General features: G+C 40.8%; 1 protein-coding gene across 1 annotated transcript in view; it reads right to left on the bottom strand.

The window, feature by feature from the left end:
• LOC128527025 (cadherin-2-like) overlaps positions 1 to 25,699 on the bottom strand; it is a 93,715-nt gene that overhangs the window by 33,225 nt on the left and 34,791 nt on the right. Inside the window, exon 3 of the mRNA XM_053499330.1 lies at positions 5,898 to 6,133. Coding sequence (XP_053355305.1) covers positions 5,898 to 6,133 — 236 coding nt within the window. The remainder of the gene's footprint in view (positions 1 to 5,897; positions 6,134 to 25,699) is intronic.

Here is a 25,699-nt window from a genome sequence, read left to right as displayed (position 1 = left end):
ATTGCATATGAACTCTGGGCCGACAGCGGTGACATCGCGGCCCACCGGTCCACCAGGTATAGATAGTGAGCGCTCATCCTTCAGCTTGTAAATCCGTTCAATCGAGAACTGATAAGGTCTAAAATGGCACACGGCAAAGAAAGCGAACAAGCCAGAATACTGGTCTCGTCAGCAAGCACTTTGTGTTTACACTTAATATTCATATGCGTGTTTACAAGCAGGCCGCATATCAGTCTTACTCGGTGGCACATCCTTATAAATACAATGAGCACAGAGATTAACGACATCATTAAAAGACCAAACCTGCAGGAGATGCGGTGCTTAATGAGGAGGAGCTGCCACATCGTGCAGCTTGTATTCATTACGCTGCCTACATTTAGGTTACGAGAAGCCCCGATGTATCCTCCCCCTGACAAAGCGCACAGGAATTATGGGATGGGGTTGAGTGGGTTAGTGAAAATAATATGAAAGATATTACTATAACCACATCTTGAATCTTAGGTATGACCGTGTACGTCTTTACAAAGTTTTAAGGAGTGTTCAAGTCAAACTGCGACATCTGATGAAAGTTCTGGCATTGTACAGTAATGAGACTCTTCATTTGAATGTGCAAATGTTTTAAAGAAGGCTGTACATCCGTGAATGACGATCTAGGCCGAGGTGTCTAGGAGGTGTGTATATATATATATATATATATATTAGGGCCGGGACTCGATTAAAAAAAATTATCTAATTAATTAGAGGCTTTGTAATTAATTAATCAAAATTAATCGCATATAAATATTTGTCCTGAGAAAAGTGAGAAGTAAGTTTTTACATAAGGATTTTTAGTATACCATTAAATAATGACTCTTCAACTCTATATGTTTAGCATTTAAGTGATACTTGAGGCTCGATGTGCTGCGGTGATATGCGAATTCCTTGTTGCATAGCTTGCACACAACCATGCTCTTATCAACGCTTCCATCCATTCGTTTTTTATAACAAAATTTCCCATCCACAGGGCCAACCAAAGCGGTCTCATCCATGTTCACTGTGGTTTGTTTTTGTCTGAACGCTAGTTGGTGCTCCAGTATAATCGGTCTGCCGAAACTCATCCAATGAGAAACGTTCCGCGGTGCAAAAATAAGTGCGATTAAAATGCGCAATTTTTTTTGTGTAATTAATTAATCTAAATTAACGCGTTAAAGTCCTGGCCCATATATATATATATATATATATATATATATATATATATATATATATACAGAGGAAACTAACAATTTTTTGTATACATGATGCAAAATGTATACACTGAACCTTTAATCATATTTATTTATATTTATTTATATTTATATTATATAGGCTATAAACGATTTATAAAAACAAATGACATTTTCTATTATGGTATAACCCTGAGGGGTTGGTAAAGAAAATATAGGTGATATTTATTTAAATGCATCTGTGGTTTTCAAGCATGTATAGGTTTAGAAAGCTATAAAAGTATAAAAGTGATTCATTTGTGTTCCGTCTGGTTATTACTAGAAAATATACTCATTTAAAAAGCCATGTGTTGCCAGAAAGAAGCATTTAAATGCAGCGATGAAGTACCAGCAGGAACTAAAAGGGAAAAAAAAAGACAGAGAGTTAGGAAATGAAAAAAGACCATAAGGAAAGGGGAATGGAAAGAGCAAGGAGAGAATCCAATCAAGAGAAGGGAAAAAAAAGTGGCGAGAGAGAAAGATTCCGCTAGGGATGTTACAGTCGACTGTTCATAACCCAGACAATTTACACCATTTAAAGCTGTGGAAAAAAGAGAGAGAAAGAAAGAAAATGGATCCTGTTCCCATGTGTCTCATGACACAGACACGATCTCACCACGTTCTGTATCCTGAACACGTGCAAATGAGTTCATCACCTCATGATGTTAAAGAACATGTGCCAGGTTATATATAACCCAACTGCGTGCTCTGCTTCATACAGCCTGACGATGACATACACACACACACACACACACACACACATGCCCTTATAGCTTTAACTGCATGCAGGAAGCCACAACGACTTCCTCAGGATGATGCAAAGCCTAAATCAGGGCAAAAATATTTATAACAAAGTAACATCATGGACAAAACTGGTCAGTTGGTAAGGACACAGTCTGAGAATGTGTGTGTGTGTGTGTGTGTGTGTGCTTCATATCGCATGAAATAGAAACGAGAAAAGTTTCTCTAAAAAAAAAATGGTGTGGTGAATTAATGATTAAATGTGAGTAAAACCGAAAGCCAAACCAATGGGTGCCAAAACTTTAATCACAGTGAAAAATTAAGGATTTGAACGGTAAAACAATATCAAAGGAAAAACGTACAGAGATTCATTCAGGGAACGTCGTCATTCTGCTTTACCCTACATAGTGAAGAAGCACAGTGAATAGAAAAGCCTTCTGGAATTCTTTGGGGAACCTGAACATTGGGGATTAGATGTGGATAAGTAGACACTATGGGGGTTTGTAGAAAAAGATATAGAAACGACAACATGTCAGATGTGGGTTAAGCTGCTCCTGAGCCGTGTCACACATCTGACAGCTTTAATCTGTATCCGCATTCACTTTTCGGAAAACTAGGAAAGTGCCGTAGAACATGACGATAGTGAAGGGGATCAGTAAAGGAAATCATTTTGCATAGTAAAGTAACCAAACTGACACAGGACATCCAACCAACCGAGGCTATAGCGTCACCACAGACTCTGTATCGATGTTGCCATAGGAATGAGGTTCATTCCTCAGAGAGAGGAGAGGGTCAGTACAAATCAAACCACACCTATACATTTCCCGTTCATTTCTACACTACCTACTACATCACAGTGCATCATGGGATTACAGTAATCCACTCAATTTCTCCAGTATGTATAGCCACACAACAGAACGCCATCCATCCATTCATCTAAGAACCTTTATAGTCCAACTAGGGACCATGGAGGTCAATGGTGACTGTTGTATGTATTCTTATTTATATTACCTCTGGTCAACATTCACACACTCCGGGCAATTTGGGAATGCCTATTAGCCTAATCTGCTTATTTTAGAACTGTGAGAAGAAATCGGATTATCCGGAGGAAACCCACCAAGCAAACTCCAAGCACACATACGGGAACGTACCATGTGACTCCTAAGTAATGTTAAAAACATGGTTCCCGAACAAGCTAAATGCTCTATTAAAAGGTCCAATTTGGATTTTTTTTTTTTTTTTTTTTGGACCGGTCATGTCTTTAAAAATTTTTTTTTTAAAAGTTGTTTAATCATTGTCATACCATGGTTCACCACTAGAGGCACTGCTCAGCATGACTGACCTGGTAACCTTGACAACATCCAACTCAACAGGCTAAAACCTGTTTCCTTTCTTTTTTTTTTAAGGCTGATTTGAGCTTGTTCTCCTTCGTCAGTCCTCGGGTTGTTGCATATAAGTTTGTGTTCAGCCATGAATTGACACATTGAGATTTTAATCACAGTGCATCCATTCACTCAGAACACCTCTTTTCTCTGAGCCATTAAATCACAGGGTTTAAAAGGCGTAAAGACTTTCAGGCGCAATAGCTTGGAAAGCAAACAGATGGAAGCCAGCATTTTTTGTAAAGGTTATATCAACAATCAACATCTCTTGTTCTTTATACAAATCTGTCATTCCGATGCAGCCGCCAAACAACGGGAGTATAAGCAGCTGGCACGTCTTATTTTATACTGTTATTAGGCCTGTTAAAGTTTAGTGGCCATCACGTGCAGTCTTTTAGAAACGTAATTTCATTTATTTTCCATATCTGTAATTAGCGATCGTTGTGATTGTAACGCGCTAGCAAATGGGATTCGGGGAAATGGAATTACTGCTCAGGCACAATAAACCATATGGCACAGAGATGACCTGATGGTTTTATCCGGCTTCATTATACACTGAAATAGGCGCTCGTATGCATGCCAGCCATCGGCCAGGGAGGGGCCCGAAATTCATCTTTCGGATTAAGAATTATCTAATTCCTTCCCACAAAGAAAAACAACCTCAAAAGCTAATTTACATTCATAGCAAAAAGGAATCCATAAGGGTTCCTGCTCTCTCTCTCCAGGGGTTCTTCTCAGAATCTGAAAAGCCTGTCTATAAGAATCAAAGAATGTTTAGAAGTGTAAGAGTAAGCGTTTTGTTCAAAAGGGAAAAAAATTAAAATCTCCCACATGAAGATCTCCCACATGAGGATATAGCATACGATTGCTTAGCATGAAGAAAAACAAGTTATCAGACTAACTCTTAAGACAAAATGTTCCCCAAAGGTTCTCCGGGAGTTTTATGCTTCTTGCTTTCTAAACGAGGTCTGCTTAGACTTCTAGCTCCTGCCAAAATGCTCGGCATGCTGGTCAAGCAACCGCGAAAACCTCAAATATTTATCAATCATGCAATCGGGAAACTGGAGACAACGCCTGGATAGTTGACTGAGTTTTCCAGCAGGATGGTCAGAAGAGCACATCATGTGGCACGGGTCATTAAGCCATTGGACTACTGATTGGAAAGTCCCAGGTTCAAACCCAGAACCACCACTGCTGGGCCCTTGAGTAAAGCCCTGAACTGTCAGGTGCTCGGATGTAAAATGAGAACAAATGTACGTCACTCTGCATGAATGCATCTCCTAAATGATGTAAATAAATAAAAATCTATTTTTAGACAAACTGTACATCGGTGTGTTTCTTTGTATATTTTATTCAACTTTTTTCATTCAAGCAGGGCTCATTTGCACACCCACATCCTCTGGCTCGAAGCTCATCTCCGCACAAAACAGACACAAAAGAGAAAGCACGTATAGTACAGGATGTGTTGTGATTGAATTAGACCGTTGAGAGAGTTACAGCAATGCACACGTTAAACATTTCACACCGGACTGCTTTCTAAACAATACAATACACGATTAGCTGGATTTGTGCAAAAACTTTAGCTCAAGAGTGGATCTGCTCCTACTCTTTGTGTCTTAACTTCAGATCCTGAAGCTATAAGTGTTACTATTTTAGAGCTATTGTTGGTTAAACCGATTTGTTGAATGTGAGACTAATGATGCTATTGATAGACGTTATTGCATCCTGAAGCAAGATAAATCTTCAGGGGAGTCATTTTGAGGAATAATCATAAGGTACTGGAGAATCCGTTTTAAAACTTGTGAAAGTGAATTTCACACGCTTTTAATAGCAACAGTTATAAGAGTGTTATTTAGCAATGACATCTTGATCAATTTTAAACTGATCAGTGTGCCAACATTTTAAGATGGGCAGGTTAGTAGGGGTCCGCTGCGTCTTTAGTCCTTAGTTGGGGTTTAAATTTTATACGGATGAACATTGAGGGTGTCATCGTTTCCTACTGAAAGTTCCTACTTAGTTTTTCGCTTGTTTTGCCTCAAAACAAAAAAAAATTGCCCTATAATTCCTCAAACTTTAGCGAGTTAAAAAAGTTTTTTTCATTTTTACAGAGGTTTCTGGTATCAATGTTCAGATTGGCAAAAAAAAAATTAAAATAAATTTCAGTTGGAAAGTTATAATTTAACCTGTAAGGCTTAAATTAATTTATTTATTATAACTTTTTTTAATAGAAGTATATGATGTGTGGTGGTTTAAGGCTTGTTTTGCAGGTTTGCTCGTTTTATTATTAACAAAATAACAACAATTTGTTGCAGTTGTTGTTGAGCGGACATGAAGACGTGATTGAATTTGAAAAGGTGTGAATGTGAGTGGATTCAGGCCACATCACCGTGCCTGCTTACCATAATGACAGGTTACAGGCCAGTGAGAAACACAGATGTAAGACACGATGACAAAGATTGGATCTGAGTAAGTAATTAGCACTGATCGATAAGGCTCGCACCGTGAAGCAAATAGAAACATTTAAATAAAATACCTGAGACTCGTGGCCCGTTGACGGCCGGAGCCAGATCTCGGTCTGCCACTGCTCCTGCGTGGAATCATCTCGTGCTATGACGAGTAGTGGGAAAGAAATGAACAAGGATGAGGAGGAAAGAGCCGGCCGGATGGTCCAGAGAGACAACACCTCTCCGGTGATCTCGATCCGGAAATCTGTCGGCTGGCTGCACTCGAAGTGCACTCGCCCTGCTCGTCCGCAGTCCTGGAACCTCACTGCAGGAAAAAGAAAAGAACACAAAGAGAAAGAGACAGAGTGAGTGAATGTGAGAGATTCCCCACAGGATACTGCGCGTACCTATGTGTGTGTGTGCTTCTGTCTGTCTGACTTTGAGAACATAAATGCATGTTTTAGACAAGATTTGTTGGAGAAAAGAAGGGGAAGAAAAAAAAACAGCTAAAAGTGTGACGCTCATACATTATGGATGGTGTTCAGCAGCCCCACCGGCTTTTCTGCGAAAAAGCTACGGCATGAAAGCAGGGGGAAAGGAGAACGGGTGGAAGTGGGAGAAACGCAGCCCTAAAGGATGCGGACAGAATCACAACGAAGAGCTCATGAGCGCCGGAGCTCTCAGACGCCTCACCGTGCTGCTCTGGACCTCCGCTGGAAGAGAAAGAAACCTCCTCGGGGACATTAGGGGTTATTGGAGGCACGGTGATCCTTCATCATTGATTATTTTCCTATAACGGCATGCCGTGTATGTTTGATTCCTAATGCATTCATTTTCTCCATCTCTCTCTCTGTTCTCTCTCTCTCTCTCACACACACACACACACACTTGCTGAAGCAGAACGATGACATGGTGCCCTGACAGGAGCGCTCTTCTTGGGCATGAAACGAGACCCCTTGGGCAAACACTTACTTTCTAAACCAACTAGCCACATGGCATACACAATATATCAGCCTAATCTGGTCCAGCCCTCCTCCTGCGCTCAGTGATGCTAATGATCTCTGCCACATAATTAGAGCGGAGAGTTATTAATAAAAGCGGGCATTTACACACGAAAGGCCTCGTTCTGAACTGCAAATTGGATGAAAAACTTGCAAAGATTTCGGTCCCGGTCCCGGCGTCAATGCGGAGCTTATAATTAAAAGTGAATATTAAAAAAAAAAAAAAAGCCTTGGAGGGGAAAAAAATGATCATACAGCGGAGGAAACAAGAAGGAGAGAGGGTCGGATGTTGCGTGTTAAATTTTTTTGCCGACTCTGGACAAGCTGACAGCACTTAAGCCACACGGACGCACGAGGCAGTCAAGCGTTTCAGCGAGCAGCTCTCTCTATCTATCTCGTTCTTACCGTCCCTGTCTTCTTTCATTCGGTTTGTAACACGTCCAGAGGGAATAAAAGAGCAGGAAGGAGGAGATGAGGGGGGGGGGGGGGAAGTAAAAAAAAAAAAAAAGAAGCCACAATCGGTGTAAACAAATGCATTGGACACCCACTCCGACTCGGCTTCCACCTTCGGAGAGGACACTGAAATAGGGAAGGCCTTCGAGAACTGTGAGATGAGAGCAAATGAAATTTCAGCCGCGATTATCACCCTGACACATACATGAGAGAGAGCGAGAAAAGAGAGAGAGCGAGAAACCGAAAAAAGACGCCGCACCCATTATTTACACTACACAAAGGTACAGCGCTGTCTGTTGCACCGAAAACAAAAATTGCATTGTTTTTCTCAACACACACACACACACACACACACTCCGTTCTTTCTCTCACTAAACCGTTCCCCATCATCAAAAAAAAAAAAAAAAACAACCCCGGTGTCTCCTTCAGCAATTTTGTACTTCAATCTGTCAGAAAGGAGCTGACTTTTCCCATTACTTGGCTCACCTGTCAGTCAGAAACCAAATCTAGACTTCATGGCCAGGAATTCTCAACAACATGCCGTTTTCTAGGAACGTTTCGAAAGTGAACGGCATTAGATTTGCTACAGAATAGCACCTTCTCTGTGAACCGATTATCTTTTAGCCCTATTCGGAGCGGATTAGTTTTACACGGCGAGCTGGGGTAATGTGATTATTACTGGAATATCCGCGGGAGCTCGTTTCCGTCTGGACAAATGTGGGGCGTCTGTGATGATTGCGTCATGATGACCCAGCAGGGCTTCACCTTTTAATCCAAACATTTGGTCTCGTTATGAGTAAAAAGTGTTTTTTCACGTGCTGCAGGAAATACTATAGGTTTTTTCGTATTCGACCATCGAGGCTGAAAGCAAACAATGTACTATGTACAGTGTAAAACATTTAATTATAATTAATTAACCAAGGCTATTGAAACGTGGCAACATTAATTAGGCAATGTTACAGACTTATATTGTTTATGAAAGGCAGAATTATGATATTTGTTCAAGTCAAACTGGGACTTGTGGAAATGTGGAATGTTTCATTCTTTAGAATTGCTGGATCTATTGTCCATAACTTGTGGAAGGGACGTACCCGTCTGTGTAAACTATACACACAATTATTCATCAACACCACTTGCGCATTACAGGAACTTGGTGAGGAGTTATTGCCACATCCCTCATACCATCCATTTCCACATGTTAAAGGAGTTCCTGGGAGGCCAGCATTTACGACATAAAGCGGACAGTCTGATTATGGCTCTGGCGTATTGAGAGAACATTCTACCTTGCTGGTGTCCAAGCACTAGTGAAACACTGGGATAAGTGCATTAGTGTAGCAGGGGAAATAAAGGGAGTTTTTACATTCATAATGTTCTGTTATCCTGCGCAGGCCACCAGAAGTCCCGGTTTGATTTGAACACCACTTGCAGTTTAATGAAATGACAGTGGAGGAACATTGATTGCTTGATGCTGGGATAACTTGACCGAATGACATTGGGAGAACATCGATAATGCCAGTGCGACGTCGCAACTTTAAAACGATACTATAAAATATAGCCTAAATAAATCTTGTGTGTCATGTGATCTCGATTTAAATGTTATATACAGCATAATTCGTTGTCTAAATGCACTTAGGAGGTTTCGCTGTCATTTCTGAATAAAAAAATAAACAAACAAATGAACACCTTGACTCTATAACCCGCAGCTCCAGTCCATGAAGAACAAGAACAGCTGTTTAATCGAACGCCATTTAATCGGGAGTTTAATGACACTTGAAAGCTCGGCAGTGCCACAGCAGTTTATCAGAACGGGACACGTCCTACGCTCGGGTCGGACTGATTTTCCTGGACGGCTGGCTGGCTTTAGGAGGGCTGTTTATTATTCCACACATCCCGTCTGTAATTGCTACAAAATCTCGCCTCATTTTTTTAAAAGCCCTTTGCTTATTAGGTCCTGCGGAGATCCCGAACATCGCTCATGGGGCCTCTCTTAAGCATCAGTTCCTTATGTATATACCGGCCATGAAACGTTAACATTTCACGCCTGTACGTGTGCTAGCAAGAGAGCAAGACATATTGAAACCCTGCGCATTAGATCTAAAAATCAGTGATAAATGAAAAAAAAAACGAGCGGTTTGAGAGAGCGGCACTGTTCTGCGAGAGCCGGACATTAAAAAAAAAGAAAAAACCAATATGCTGAGCGCACTAATTAATTTTATATCCAGCCTTGTCTGATTCTCCTTGCTTCCAGTGAGCTCGCACTAACTCCTCCACATTCGGTTGCCTTGACGATAGACACGCACAGACGCTACGGATCCACCGGCTAGGTGACTGCCAGCTAAACGGCAGACATTTTTCTGTCTGGGTCTTTGACAAGATTAGTTAAACCCCTGAGCTTGGGAGAGGATTTGGTGATGGTGTACGTCACAGAGAATATTTGATCATAATAAATGGATTTTATTACCACAGTCTTTTTCATGTGTTCGTCATGTGTGTGTGTGTGTGTGTTATAAAAACAGAAAAATCCCGTAATACAATCTGGCAGATTCTTTCCTGTACAGTACATTGTGTATGTGTGTGTGTGTGTGTGTGTGTGTGTGTGTGTGTACTCGGGCTCTTGGCCTGGCTGAGATTTGGCACGTCTCCTCTACCGGGAGGCCTCTTCAGCTTGAAGGCGCCACAGCAAAAATCCCCCACCGACAGTGCAAATTCCAACAGTAATGAAACGGTGTTTGTGTGTGGTCGTAGCATGGGCCTCCTCCTTTACATACACACACACACCTTAACCTGTTGGCTAATGCAGTTCTTCCTCTAACATTGCGTGTTTATAATTCCAGGCAGCTGTATAATGTTATTTTTGTCCACGTCGTGTAATGAACACAACGCTGATTCGGGTTTAATCCAGGTTTGACAGAAGTTTGAAAATAAATAGCATCTCCTCCCATCCGGCAAACACTACTCCGGCTCCGCTCTCCGCTCCAGAGCACACCCTCGTGCGGACGCAGCAGATACTCCGTCATGGCCGATGGAGATAAAGTTCTCTATAGAGTTTTGGACAGAAGCGCCAATGCAGGAAGAAAAAAAAAAGAAAAAAAAAGCCGCGTCAGCAGAGGAGTGGGCCGTGTGCTAATGCCCTGCACCCTGGCCTGCATTAGCGTTAACTGAAAGAGCCTTTTCAGAACGCATACGCATGCATGAACACACACACAGTCCCTCCATGAACAAACAACAGCTCCTGTATACAAAAGCCTCGGCTCACGCATTGTCTCTCTGGCGTCACGTGACATACCGGATAAACCCCCTGACAGGAAAGACAGATAAAGAGAAGCAAATGAAGAGCGATAAATATGTCCGAGGACTAATCAGTGAGGGTGGGGTGGGGGGGGGGATGCCGTTCCAGAAATATTATCAGTGACCGCATCGACTGCACGTCTCAAAGTGTTTGATTTCTTTTATACCAGACAATATGACACGTTATAATTTTTATCTGTTTACGGTCGCAACATCTCAATAAATCCCAAGGTTGTGTGGAGTTCCAAAAAAATTGCTTTTATTACAGGAATGACACTATATCAGGGCAGGTGCATTCGCATACATATCATAATTGAAGTATGGACCGAGCTACTGTCAAAAAAATCAACAATAAAAACAGTGAATTAAACCTCTTTTTATGTATCTCTCTGTCTCTGTCTCTTTCTCTCTCTCTCTCTCTCTCTCTCTGAGGACGCCAGCATTGGACACCTGATGAGCCGAAATCTGCTCTGATTGACGTGTTTTAATGGCCGGGATTTAAATCATCACCATTATGCCCGCTCCCGACGCTGTTCTACACAAATGCCAGTCATCCGGCAGAGGAAAAGCAAAGCGACAGGCGTGTAACGCCCCAGATTGGAGGCTCATCAGGAGGCCGAGCGGAGGAGGGGGCAGGGATAAAGAGGACATGCCCAGGATGCACTGCTGCCTGGGTGATGCATTATTCAACAGCACAGATAACCAAATCCAGCTTGTGCAGCGATTTGGCGGGGAAGTCACCCTTTCTGCCCTAGAGAGGAGCTGGTGGGTGTCTCAGAACACATGCTACGATGACGACAGACGCCTCCGATAGGGCCACATACACTGCTGAGCTTCAGGGTTTAGGAGGGGAAAAAAATAGCTGATAAGGTGGATATTCAACAACTAATCCTTTGTGACTTTGAGGACATTTACATTGGTCGTGAGGGAAATAAATGAACGGAGGCTACCAAGGCTACATCGACGTGCCTATACTGTAGCTATAAAGGGAGCGGTGCCTGGAAATATTGTAACACCGAGACCGCACTAACATTAAGTGATTTTATTCTGATCTCATGTTTCCTACCTCTTTTAATAACCAAATTTGTTCACTTGTCCGTCTGCTCTTGCGCATTCTCTCCTGCTAAAAACATTACAGGCATCTATTTGGTGTTCATAATGGTTCTTAAAGGTGTTCAGCACTTTCCATTTGGGTTCCAGATGGTTTTAGAGATGAACTGTAACTGGTTTTAGATGGCAGATTAATGCAATTTAAATGTGTCCAACAGGAATACGGTCTTCACAATCGAGCTGAAAGGTAGAGATTTCATAAACTCCTGAGATTCTTGCAAACCACATCTACTATACTGTTTTTTTTCATATTAATATTTAAATTTACATTAAGCTTTATCTGGGTCAGAGTTTCCTATTCAGGGAACACTAGGGGCAAGGCAGGAATACGCGCATGGATGGCTGCCAGTCCATTGTAGGGCATCTTGTGTGATAACATGTACACCTGGGGAGCAATTTAGCATCCCAAGTTCATTTAGTGGCAGGTTTTTGGAAGATTGTGGAGTTGTGAGGCGGTAATCGTTCCTCTGCAAAGACAGTATAACACAATCAGAATTTCAATGAGGATGCAAAAGTTGCGAGCACAGGTAGGAGGTAACTGAGTACTTAAGTAAATATTTCACATATCTGTACAGTAAATGTACATATCTGTACATATCTGCATAGTTTTATTAGAGGACACATTTTAATTTTACTTGGTCACATCGAACAGCAAATGGCGGTATTTTTAGTTAAATACATTTCTGCATGGTATTAAGTTACCTAACCACATTGTTGTGTAGTATTTGAATCAGGAATTATGTCTAAGTGCATTACTCACCTTTCGACACTTTCGATCCTAAGTAAATTTTAATGTGTTTACTTTTGTACTTTTACTCAAGTACACTTGTAAATACGCCAATTCTACTTCTACTTGAGTAAGATTTGCCCTAGGGAATCTCTACTTAGGGAATCTACTTAAGTACAGAATTTGTCTACGTTGCCCACTTCTTGGTGAAGGGCAGTACCACTTTCTTGAAATCAGAACCCCGGAGTCATGAGGTGGTAAAACTGTACATCCCCACCTCCTAAAGCCCCCTGCTTCACCATAGTAAATGTAATTCTAATATATAAAAATTTTAATTTAGGCATTATCACATTACACATCTAAAGGGTTAAGGGCTTTGCGCAAGGGCCCAACAGCGGTCACTTGGTGGTTGTGGGGTTTGAACCTGGGACCTTCCGACCCATAGTCCAATGCCTGAACCACTGAGCTACCCCTTACCTTTAAAAAAAAAAAAATTTTTGCTTTGTCTATAATACTAACATAAATTTAACCAAAGTGTAAGAATGACATTAATTCCAGAAAGAATATCTCCTGTGTCTGTAACTCAATCAAAAAGAAAAAAAACAGTAGAAAATGCTTTCACCCCAACGGGAACCTTTCTTTCTGATGCAGTCACAGCATCACTTGCACACACCATTACAGACTATAGCTTTCTATTCCTTCCCTACTACATATTTCATACAGGTTTGTTTATGTGCCGGTTTCTGCCATCCATAAATTCCTTCAAAATGCATAGCCACACTAGCAGGACTGTCCATCAATCGCTGACAGCCTCTCAAATCTAATCGACTCCCAGTTACCAACAGTTTCTGATTTGTTTTTAGACCGTTTGATTCACAGCCTCTTGTGCTGCACTGCAGGTTCCACTCCAAAAACCAGCAGAACAGTTACAGATCTGTTTCTGCAATCAAAACCCTGTCTCTGTGCAGCCACGGTGACCCACAGGCCCTTAGATTCAACAACACTGAAAATGTGAAATTGACTCTGGCACTCTCTACATTCTCCCTGAGCCTGTGCTCCCGCTCGCTTTATCCGAAAGGGTTCGTGCTCTCAGAACCTGAATCCCATTGTGACAAAAGTAACATGGCAAGCAGACAGATAGATCGGATGTCTGCGAGAACTACAATCACCCTTGTTCCCATTTGAGCCATCTCCTCGCCGCATTAAAGCAGACACGTAGTATCAGATTCTGCACCAGTGAGCTTCAAGAGTCAGATAATGCTGCGTATTAACTTCCTGCTCTCTGGAGAAGGATAGATCTCAAGTACTAATGTATGTGATAGTATGACTAAAATTGTCAACTGAAGAAAAAAAATAGTTATTAAATAATTACATGTATTTAACTTTACATTGTTTGGTCTTACATTTAGAAAAACGCAATCTAGAAACATTTAGAGTACTTAGGATCTCCCACTTATAATAAATAGGCCCAAGTAGTTTCCTTTAAGGGACCTAAAAAAACATAATTATCTGAAGGACCCTTAATGGCCTGGCCAAGTGCAACAAAGAAAAACAGTATGTGTTAGCAATTAGCATTTTTGCACATATGTTCTTAGGAGTTCTTTGATGGAAACCGATGGTGTTTTACCATATCCAAAGAAGCCTTTAAGCACTTTCTCATGTTTAGTTCCAGACATGATGGAAGTACAGTTGAGGAAAAAACAATACCCAATGGGAACTAGCAACTAGCATGTTGCAAATGTGTACAGCATGGGTTCCCCTGTTGTCGTCCTTGGGGAAACTATCCTGACTCCATAGTGTTTCGCTATCAGAAAGGTACCCAAGTGGAACCTTTTGTAGAAATTTTGATGAAACTACAAAGAGTAACAACAGCATAAACAATTAAAGTTTGCCCAAATATGTACTTGGAAAACAAAGACTCTTGAAGGGTTTCTCAGAAGGCATGTTAATGATAGATAGGGTAACATGTAGCACGTTCGTTATTTACATTTAAATAGCTATGTACATATTTCATTATTAAGCAGTAGAGGAACATTTTCAGGGCTGTGCATGGCTTCGCAAATAAATATTAAAATAAATATTGAATTTTTGCGTGTGTGTTCACACTAACTGTAGGCCCAGAGAATAACAAGCAACCATCCCTGTAATTACTGCTGACACAACATATGAGCAGTAATTGCACAGTAAAACATTCCAGGCTAAACAAAATTGACCTCTTTCTGCACTCTAAAAACAGAATTAAATAAAACCTCCACTATTAAAGTGAAGTATGCAACAGTTCGCTGTCCTGGATAAATTCTTAGCCCCCAGACGGCTTGCAGTTGAGTTGTCTGGATTAGCCAGTGGTTGAATCACAGACTGCGGCTTTCGAGGCCTGACAAACGTAAGCTACATCCTCGCATGCTTATCAGCTGGGAACTGCCGGGATTTGCTTTTTGCCACATTGATGAAGGCTGCTCGATAGAGAGGCTTTACCGGGGGATTAAAAAAGGGGTTGAAATCGCAAGACGTCAAAAGCTGTTTTCCTCACAATCCGTCCCTCGGTTTGGATCTTGCGGACAAGACGCGAACATCGCTCTGATTTCTAGGTCGGCTCTTGTGCCGGTTTGGAGGGCAGCGATGACAAAAGCATTAACACCTGCCTACACTCTGGCAATGCTACATCTAGACTCACTCTGAACGACTGAGTGCTGAGAATGGTGTCGGATTATCATTAGACTTGATTTACATGCGATAGGATTGTCTGGGTATGCTGCCACCGTGCCACCCAGATCAGTCCACCGACTTTTATTAAATATGGTTGGTATAATACGATTCAATCTCATTACAAGAGCCAGGAGTTACTCCGCTTTCTATTCTACTTGGAAGACTTCTGGATCTAAATGCAGCATTCTTTTCACTCCAACAATTCTCTCACTTTTTTTTATTTTTTTTTTATTAAACAGACGTATAAGGTTATAAATAGACAAAACACAGAACAGGTGCACATATTAGGAGCACCATTTACAGAACAGTAACAAAGACAGGATTATGGAGTGCTCACTACGCTAGGAACCACACTATGCTGTTTACCATGTACGCAGGCATTCTAACACTCTATTCAAGTGAATTTATCACTGCGAACTCGAACAAGGTGGTGCTTGCCCACATTCCCAACTGTTCCACTGCACACATATCACTTAGAAGTCTGAGTACAATAAATTACAGCATTATGCCAGAAATCAAAGGCAAGAAGAGGATCCTTTTCACACTATTTGCCTCTTACAGTTCTTGCCAAATGAATAATCTATATGTTCTCCTGTGAGCAGCGCCTTAGGCCGAGGCCATAACACGACTACCAGGGTAAGAGGAAGACCAAACACTCTGTCTGCTCAATCATCCCTGAGCAATCTGATAATGAAAATCAAATTATATCATTGCTGAGTGATGCACGAGTCCCAACGTACGCACTTAGATAAAGGTCATGATTTTAATTGTACTTTCTGGTATACGGTATTTGGAAGGAACATGCAGTTCATTTCACTCAACGGCAAAAGGGGAAAGAACAAAGAAAGGGCACGGACTAGCATTTATCGAATGGATGTGTTGCTGTGCAGCATAATTAGCAAGACAAGAAACAGTTGCATTTCGCTACTCGTTGGCTTACTGTACCAGCGTGGAGGGTTTGATGCAGCGGTACTCCACTTAATACTGGGCTATTATTAGTCTTATAACAATCAATATCTTAACTATATCACTATACCATTTAGGAGAGTATATTGGAATGGCTCCAGGAAACCGAGCTTCAGGAAATGAGGAACTATTGCAACAAGTCAATTTTCATTAGGAACCTTTCCTGAACCTTGTTTAGAGTCAGTGTGTTTCTGTGGAGGAGGACGTACTGGGGCAGTGGGAGACATATTTAAATTCGCTCGCTGGTTAAAGGTAGAAAGGCCAACTTGCTTTCTGGTCATTTCTAAAAACAAACAATAACTCGAACATATTTTATATCAGAAGACACAAGATAAAATACAGTAAAATACAATGGTTGACCAATTACAAAAAAAGTAAAACTTCTGCCTAGTTTTTTACTTTGGGTGGATGGAACTCTAGGCTTGAGGCTGGATGCTAACATAATGAAAGACTCACTCATTCTGTAGTACAGGGTCACAGGAGGCCTGGAGACTACCCCAGGGGACTTGATTGAGTACACCCCTGATAAGCTTTCAATCCATCGCAGGACACAACCTCACACACACTCACACTACAGGAAATTTGGAAATGACAATCGGCCTACTCTGCATGTCTTTGGACTGTGGAAGGAAAACCGGAATACATGGAGGAAACCCACCAAGCATGGGGAGAACATGCAAACTCCATGCACACAGACCCACGGTGGAATTTGAACCATCGACTCTGAAAGTGCGAAGCCACAGTGCTAACCACTTCTACACCACCCTGCTGCCTAATGGAGATAAAGCTACATAAAATCCCTTACTTACAAGAATCTGGTTAACCATCTGAAAGACTGTTACCGATTAGTTTACTGCTAACAATCTGAAGTGGCTGTTTGGTTTTGATGTTTAACAGTTTGACTCTTTACAGATGAGATATCTATTTTGAAGCTGAAAACATGAATAAACACATTAATCGCTGAGCTGTGAATTAATTAAACAATTTACATTAATTCATGCAATTTCCAAGAGAGAGAGAGAGAGAGAGAGAATCTGCTACGTAAGGGCAAGGGTTACCTTAAAATCAGATGATCAGTATTTTGCAAGTGCTGAGTTCTATATAGGATCCCTAATCTATCAACTCGCACACAGAAGTATAAACACAGCTTAATTTCCTAAGGCTATGCTTTCCAACATTTCATATTCCTTGTCTTCAAAACACTATCAAGAGTCATAAAACCAAAGTGACATAAAACCAGTGTTGTACTCATTTACATAGTTTGTTTTTACACTATCAATAAGTGTTACCACTGCAGCTGATCTCCATTTCATGGCACAACCTGACCTCATCCTTTCCTCGGTTCTCTCCATGCAGCTTGCCTGGAGAATCAAAAGTAGCCTAGCATGACAGAAGATCCATCACACTAATGTAGGTATGAACCAGGTCATAACTTACACCGAGCAGGAGACTGAACGTGACTCTGCAAATGAAATACATGCACTGGTGCACCGCACTTTTCCTGCTGGATGTCCTCAGGCTCAGAAATACTGATATGCACAGGTAATGTCCTTACAGAAAGAAACAGCGTTATTTCTGGTGTATGGAGAAAATAATCTGTATTATCTTGTAGATTATACATCCAGAATATCTTTTATGTGACACAACATGGAAAACATTACAACCTTTTCGAGAAATTAATGACCCAAATAAATAGGAAATCACCATCAAGGCCTGGTGTCTTATGCAACCTAATGAGACAGCAGTAAATTCAAATAAATGTCCAATTAAATAAGTTTAGATTAACTATTGACAGCGTGTTGCTCGTGCGGCTTCTGATCAATACATGTGCAGGTCCCGAGCCCTGAGCGCTCGATCTGAGCACTTGCATTATCATAAATTAGGAGCCAGGCCACAAATGAAAAGCTAATAAGCAGCTCCTCTTGTGAGGTGGTGATGACAACATTGCGTCCTCAAGAGGGCGAGAGAGAGGAAGATGGGAACATCTGGGGTTGGCTCTAGGCTGGGTTCACCTCCATTTGCATTCGCAGCTATTCAAATAATGCACAAGGAGCTGACGCTGGTGCTGGTGCCAGTGCCTCTCATCCCTCTCTGCCAGTACGTGTATGCGTGTGTGTGTGTATGCGTTGCGACAGTGCTGATTTGACAGGAACATATACAATTTTGAAACAGCGATGTGCCCGCTGCACACTTTCTAGACAAAAGGTTCAAAAAGAGACCTAGTTTAGCGCTAGAGCCTCTCTCTCCCTTTCTCTCTCTGTCGTTTTTCTCAAACGGCTTTTCATTGAAGCTCAGCACTTGACAGCCTGATCTGTGGGGATTCCAGCAAAGCTAGTGGTCCCCTCCCACACATACACACACACACCAATTCAAACCCCCCCCTACCCACCCTCCAATTCATTTCCATTTGAATGCATCACCCCGGTCCTCCTCGACATTTCCTGCAGTGTGCATAAGAGGGAAAGTAGGAAAGAGAGCGAGAGAGTAAGAGAGAGATAGAGAAATGGTTCGCACCAAATATTTGGGAGGATGCTAACACCCAACACCCAGCAAGCAACCTCTCTAGAGGAAGAAAAGAAAGAAAGAAAGCAAGAAAACACCACCACCCACAGTCTGAGTCACATGATGGGAAAAGGACCAGGCGGTTAGAGAAAGGAATTTCCATATTGGTTAAATCCATTTTAATGAGTTCTTGAAGTCTGACTAGCATTTGAAGTCGGGACAGGAAGTATGACTGTGAGTCTGTCATCATTGACTATAAATATTTAATCTATTCTCTCTAATCTGTCATTAAAATCCATTCTAATGCTGTTTTTTTCTTCTTTTTACTGGACACCCGACAACCAAAAACGCATGTAGAATGAATTGGGAAAGTCAGCGGAGGACAAAGAAGCTTTACAGGAAGACAAAAGCCATTTCCCCTCCCCCGAGTCCTCCTCTATAATTCAGATAATTTGATCTCTGATTGAATGAACATGCTTGTAGATTGGGACGTGATTAAATTGCTGACAAATTGCTCGATCCTCAGGCTGGTTCGCTTCATTACCCAGCGTTCTCCAGTCCCTCGTTCGGTCTGCATCCAGCAACAACAATAGCACCCATTGACCTGTAAGCATCCAGAAACTCGACATGTGCGGAGCATGTTTACGCTTGAGGGACATGCTCGGCCAAATCTTTCCGCTCTGACCTGCTGAAATGACCCGCAGTAGCTGGAAAAAAAAAACACTGAATTATGCATGGTGTCGTCCTCTAGCCTCATAATGAAGATACCCCGATACTCCAAGAGAGATTTTCATGCAGCGTGGGACTTGTTTACAGGAACTGGCCTCCTGTTCGTGGCAACCCAGCGAACCCGAGAAGCCTGTTCATCATCCGGAGTGCAGGCCCTAGTGGCTGGATATACCGAATATTTCCAATTACACGCACTACTTCCTCTCTGTCTGTACAACCACTATTCTTATGAATAACAGGCCTAGTGGGCATTCTGTAAAGAGCTGGCGTGGGGAGGAGGAAGGTCTGAGATATTTCCCTATACAGGCACATCATCATCATCATCATCATCATTATTTAAATCATTCAGTGGCGGTTTATCATTATAGAGTCGTGCTGATATTACACTAACTAGCCCAGGAAAATTCGAAAAAATACTGTAATAATTTACATCACAACACACACTGTTGAGGCTGAGAAAAACTTCAGTATTGTTATATTATCATAGTATTTCCTTACAAAATCTAAGGCATCTACTTATATCAGATTTCATACACGCACTGTAAAATTTAGTAATATGTAAGTGTTATTTTTTTTCCTGCTTATCATTTAGTTTTATTACATTATCATAATTTTGTGGTTATTATTTTGTTTTATTTCATTTTTGCAGAAAATGATTATAAATAGCATAAAACTGAGCTATTCTAATTGAAAAAAAAAGTCATATTGTAACTTATATGCTAAGTCAGCTAGCTAACTGCACAAATGTTGGTGAGTATTTTGCTAATAAACTGCTATTTTTTGTAATTCATAGATTTGTGTAGCTTCTTTTTTTTTTTTTACAATAAAAAACACATGAATAAAATCTTGAGTGTTACATATTTTACCAGTTTTGGTTAATGTTAAATGAATTGGTCATTGTGGCCATTTTGTTTACTAGCCAGACAGCTTGTTGGTTAGCTAATTTATAGCTGGCTAGTTAACAATGTTAATAATAATTTAAACCTTACTTAATATTACTTTGGTACTGTTAATAACATAGTATGTAAATATAACAACAAAAACAGCAATAAATCAACTCATTAAATGTAGCAAACATGCTAGCTTAAGGACAGTTAACTAGCTGGCTACTAAACTAGCATGTCACAGCTACCTGTCCAACTGACTTATGCTAATATCAGTCAGTGTTTTTTGTATATTTAAATTTATTTGAAGTTATATATTTATGTTTGGCTATAAATACTGTATAAATTAAGAATCAGATATTAAAATCTCCTTGAAGTCTAGTGGTGACATGCTAGTATAGTAGGTGTTAGCAAACCTGCTAGCTTTAGAAATATCATGAAGGACATTTTCATGGTTACTCAAGGTAAAAAAAAAAAAAGGAAGCAATTTAAGCAATTTCTTGGTCAATGAAGCATATTAGACAATGTACTTCTTTACATAGATTAATCACATAGTCAGTGGTGCTTTGACTAATGTATTACTGGATAATATGCACCAAGTTCGTGCTCTATTTGGCGTCCGTGTACGCTCTGAGCAGTGCCGACGTCCCCAGTGCCCTCAGGACAAATCATCAGCAGCGTCTGCAGATATATGCCCTGACCCACGCAGCAGAGGCACAGCTCCACTTTCTAGAGGTCTTTATGGAGCCATGTGGAGCCATCAGGCGAGGCTAGGAGTGGTGAGACAGCTCTGAGCTGGTGTGGAAAAATAAAGTGCTGTGCAAACAGACAGTGCAGTAAAAGGACTCAGGAAGTAAGTTTAATAAAAGAGTAGCTCGGTACCTTCTTGGAGTGCTTGCAAAATCCAAAGCACACATGCACAAGTGGTCAAGAGTTTGCAAACTCTTAGAAGAAACAAAGTGAAAATGTCGAACATGGGAACGAACACTATCTCTCACTCTCTTTCTAACTCTCTCGCATCTTAAATGGCTGATTCATTGGTTAACATGAGACTATACGATTCCTTTACAAACTCAGGATAAGTCCATTTAGACATTTTGCAAACATTACCACTCCACCAAAGATGTTTCCTTTGTGTACATGGACACACCTCAGCATTTTCCTTAATTTATAGTTAATATGTTTTTTTTATGCCCCAAAAAAAGTATGACATCAATGCCATAGAGAAGGTTGATTAAAGAGTTTTTAAAATTTTGACTGTTCTCCAAAGGTTCTTAGCTGTGTTTATTATTATTATTATTATTATTATTAATTAATTAATTTATTTATTTGTTAATGAATTAATTGATAAATTATGGTTCTCAGCTTCTTTAAAAAAATTCTACAGTACTTAGTGGAAGATTTTTTGGAAAAGGAAACACTTCAATTTCATTATTTTAAGGTACAGTGGTACCTCGGCCCTGCCTTTAGAATTTTTGCCTTAAGAACTGAAATTTCGCATTAAGAACTCCAGAACGGATTTAATTTGTATGCCGAGTTCATCCTAATTATCAACAACGTGTACAGTGTTCTTTAAAGGTATAAAGTGTTCACGAAGTACATTTTAATTTTGTAAATGTGATATAAACTGGTTAAAATCGACCTTGATCATTGTCTGGCTGTCAGATTTGATCAACGTACTAAACTGAGCTTGCAGCACGGAGGCATCTGCTTGCATCTTTGTTGTGCTAGGTCCGTGAGGAATTACAGCTATAGTATCACATCAGGACACAGTTTTTCCTAGAGCCTCAGGGAAACATTATCTATCTGTGTAGCTTGGAAAGTGACCAAAAGCATGTACGTGCTTTAGGACAAGTGTTATGTAAAGCTCAGACAGAACAAAAACTTCTCTTCTCTGCTGTCTCGCATATTCCCTGTTTTTTCTACACTTAACCTCTTTTTTCTTTTTTTCTTTTTCAAGCCATCACACTTACAACACATGACAGGTTTTTAAAAAAAGAAAAACTCTTAATGTGTGAGAAAAAAAGAGAGAGAGAAAACATGTTTCCAGATTTTTTGAGGAACTGACAAATCCTATCTGAAGGATGAATAGAAGAGAGAGAATGAGGATAGAAGAGGACCAGGACAGAGGAGAGGTGGTGTGAGGGTATTTAGAGGGTTTTAGGGGGAGGAGGTAGGATTAGAACAGATGCCAATGCATACAGCACGCGCAGGCCAACTCCTCTTCTAATCATCTCCGCTCGAATTCAGGCTCAAAAACACAAAGAACGACAGAGAAAGGAGCACAAAAGGGATGGGAAATGACTGAAAACAAGCAGCCGCCTTCTCTTTCTTCATCTTTTTTTTTCAGCATTACATTTTCCGAATGTTACAGTACTATACTTGGCCTATGTGTTTAAGTATTTGGACAGTGAAATCATTTTCATATTGTACCTTGGTACAATGCCACAATGTATTTAAAGTGAAGTAATGTGATTGTGGAGGGAAGACTTTCAGCTTTATTTAAAAAAAAAAACATTGCATTAACTGTTGATACATTATAGCCATTTTTCACAATTATGGCATACATATTGATGGGTAAGGGCCTTGCTTAAGGGCCCAACAATGGCAGTTGGGTGGTGCTGGGGTTTTGAACCTAGTACCCTCCCATCAGTAGTCCAATGTCTTAAACCACTGAGCTACCCCACCTCTTTAATCCCCCGGTTCAAAATTAATTGGACAACTGACTGACAGGGAGTTTCATGGCCAGGTGTGTCCTCTTAGTTATTTCATCCCATATTTCAGTATTTAATTTTTTCAGGATGAATTCGAAAGTGTATAGAGTAACACTGTCTGCTGAGAGTTATTGAAATGCTGTAATACTAATAGGACACCACTTCACACTAGAGACGGACCTAAAAACATAAAAAGCATACAGCGAAATCAGCTCAAGAGCCTCTTAATTAATTGTCGGTTTATGGCGGTGAAAACAGATGGATATTTTTTTTGTTAAACAGACTGAATTAAAGCTGAAAGTCTAAATTTCAATCAAATCTTGGTTCCTACATTTCAGATCCATTGTGATGGTGTAAATAAGCAAAATTACAAGAATTGCAAATACAATAATGAAATGAAATAATAATAATTATTTAGCGGTTTAACCACTGAGCTATGAATGGCACTGCATCCTGTATCCTGTGATCCTGTTATCACTTGTGGTATAGTGGCTTTTCCCCCCTCTCCTGAACATTTGTGATGTCACTGAGAACTCACAAAGTGGTAACTCTTCCTCCGGATTGCTTTTCTGCTTCTGGAGAACGTTACTAAGAAGAGAACCACCACTGTACATTTTTAAATCTATTTATGTGGCATGGTTGTTACATCGGTCTCTGTTTGAGCTGTTAGTTGTAGCTGGAACTCCCGGAAATGAATCACCATGGACTACTAAATCAGAATCAAGAATTCAACTGCGCTGTGGGACAACACAGCAGAGTGTAAAACACTGTAATGTGACTATCTGCCTACATGAAACAACCACACTACAGATGAAAAAAAAAAGATTTTTAAAATGACCGTCGTGACACTTGAAAAGACCTTGAGTTTATTTTTCACTAAAATGTAAAGAAATGCCCAGATTAAATACACGCCTGCTTTTATTTCCTTCAGCAGTCGCAGCCTACTGCATTATCATCAGCTTTCTCTCTCTCTCTCCTTCTCCCTCCTGCAAAGTGGCTGCAGTGAAAAGGAGTGAGAGCAGAAGCAAGAGAAGGGGATGAGATAGACACACACACAGGGAGAGAGAGAAAGAGAGTAAGAGAGGACGGAGGAAGGGCAGGATGAATAAGGGGGAGGAGGGAGATCATTCAGTGCTCACCCAGAACTGTGTGTGTATCTGCGGGCAGGCTGAGTCAAGACTAGAGGGCCATTGATGGTGAAGCTGGTGGTAAATCGTGCTAATAGCTGTAGCGCGAAATATCGATAGAAACCATATATTTCTATATTGGATAAGAAAGAACGAGAGAGAAAGAAAAAAAAAAGAAATAGAAAGAGGGAGGGTGTGAATGGTGGAAACTTGCAGTCGTCTAGAAAGATGCTGTCCGGTCATTTCCACCAAGAGGGACTGTCATCATCGGCATCACTTCACCATGACACACTCGTTGTGGTGAAACACAGAGTTCAGTCGTTCCAGAAAGCAGCTTGCTTTCTTACGCATGACTGATTGCTCAGGCAGGAGGCGAGCTGATACTTACCATGCCGACGTGCAGAGAGGTTTTAAAATCTACAGCCTTCATTCTGGTACATATCTCACAATCTGCTCGGATTATGTTTGTCAACTCCGCAATTAGCGATGCAAATTTTTTTTTTTCCGTACTAAAAATAACATGCCGGTGACTCACTGTGACTCAAACTTTCCTCTGTTGTTTTTTACGCTTCCCTTTTCCCCTGCGTTGCTCTGGAACCTGCCCAATTTGCACAGAGGTACTAGTTTTACATTCGAAACAACGAATAATACACGTCCAGGTGTTTGTATATTTCACACTCTACATCTTGTGGAGATTTAATACTGAACCTGCAACTCCATGCAAATTACTAACTAACACCTACATGAGGAAGTTAACTTTAGAGGCACTACATGCACGTCTCGCGTAAAGCCGATATATACACTGTACTGTACTGCATACCGCGACAACCCTAAGGATGAGTCCTTTCTCTATAACAGGACGGGACATCCAGGAGAGTTTTATTCCTCTTACACCACAGCAGTCTGGACATGTTTGAACCCCATGACCAACAACTTGTTTTGCTGTGCTTCTGAGCGAAGCTCCTAATCCTCAGGTGTTTACATGTATGATGAGATAAACATCTACCAAGCGCTGTAAATGTAAATGTTAACTTTTTTGAACCTATTCAAACAAAAGTGCAGCAATGAACCACAAGACGGAAAACTAGAGGTTAGCCGTGACTGTTACAATACAATCGTAACCTCTATTTGAACCGTTTTTGCCGTTTACGCAACACATCCACGCTCTCATAGGTTTTTAACAGAGTTTAGAATTTGGATGCAACAGCTTCCCACACACAGCAAGTGCATCTTAGTTTCGAAGTGACTCTACTGTAATGTGATGCGCAGCATCCAAATGGCATCACATCCTCTTTCACAGAACAAATCTCAGTCCTTATTTATTTACTTATTTATTTATTAACCCTTTTGGCTGCTTTGGTATTTTTCCAATGCTCTCACCACAGCGATCAGTGTTCGAGTCTCGCTCAGGTCATCAGATTGGTATTGTTTTTTTTGTTTCTTTCATCATTGTGTTTTTCATCAAGGTGATAAATGTCATCACGATATTTAGACAAACCAACTCCTTAGAGAAAACTTCCATCATATCAGCAATTACACATATTAAAAAAGTTTACTATTAAAATGATGGCATGTTATACTGTCAGTAGCAGCATGGTGGTGTTGTGGTGGTTAGCACTGTGGCCTTGCACCGTCGGGGTTCGATTCCCACCACAAGGTCTGTGTGCATGATGGCTTTCCTTAT

This window comes from Clarias gariepinus, chromosome 1, assembly GCF_024256425.1.
Source record: "Clarias gariepinus isolate MV-2021 ecotype Netherlands chromosome 1, CGAR_prim_01v2, whole genome shotgun sequence".
Lineage (NCBI taxonomy): Eukaryota > Metazoa > Chordata > Actinopteri > Siluriformes > Clariidae > Clarias > Clarias gariepinus.
Note: the sequence above shows the minus strand (reverse complement) of the source record. Positions and strands in the feature narration are given on the sequence as shown.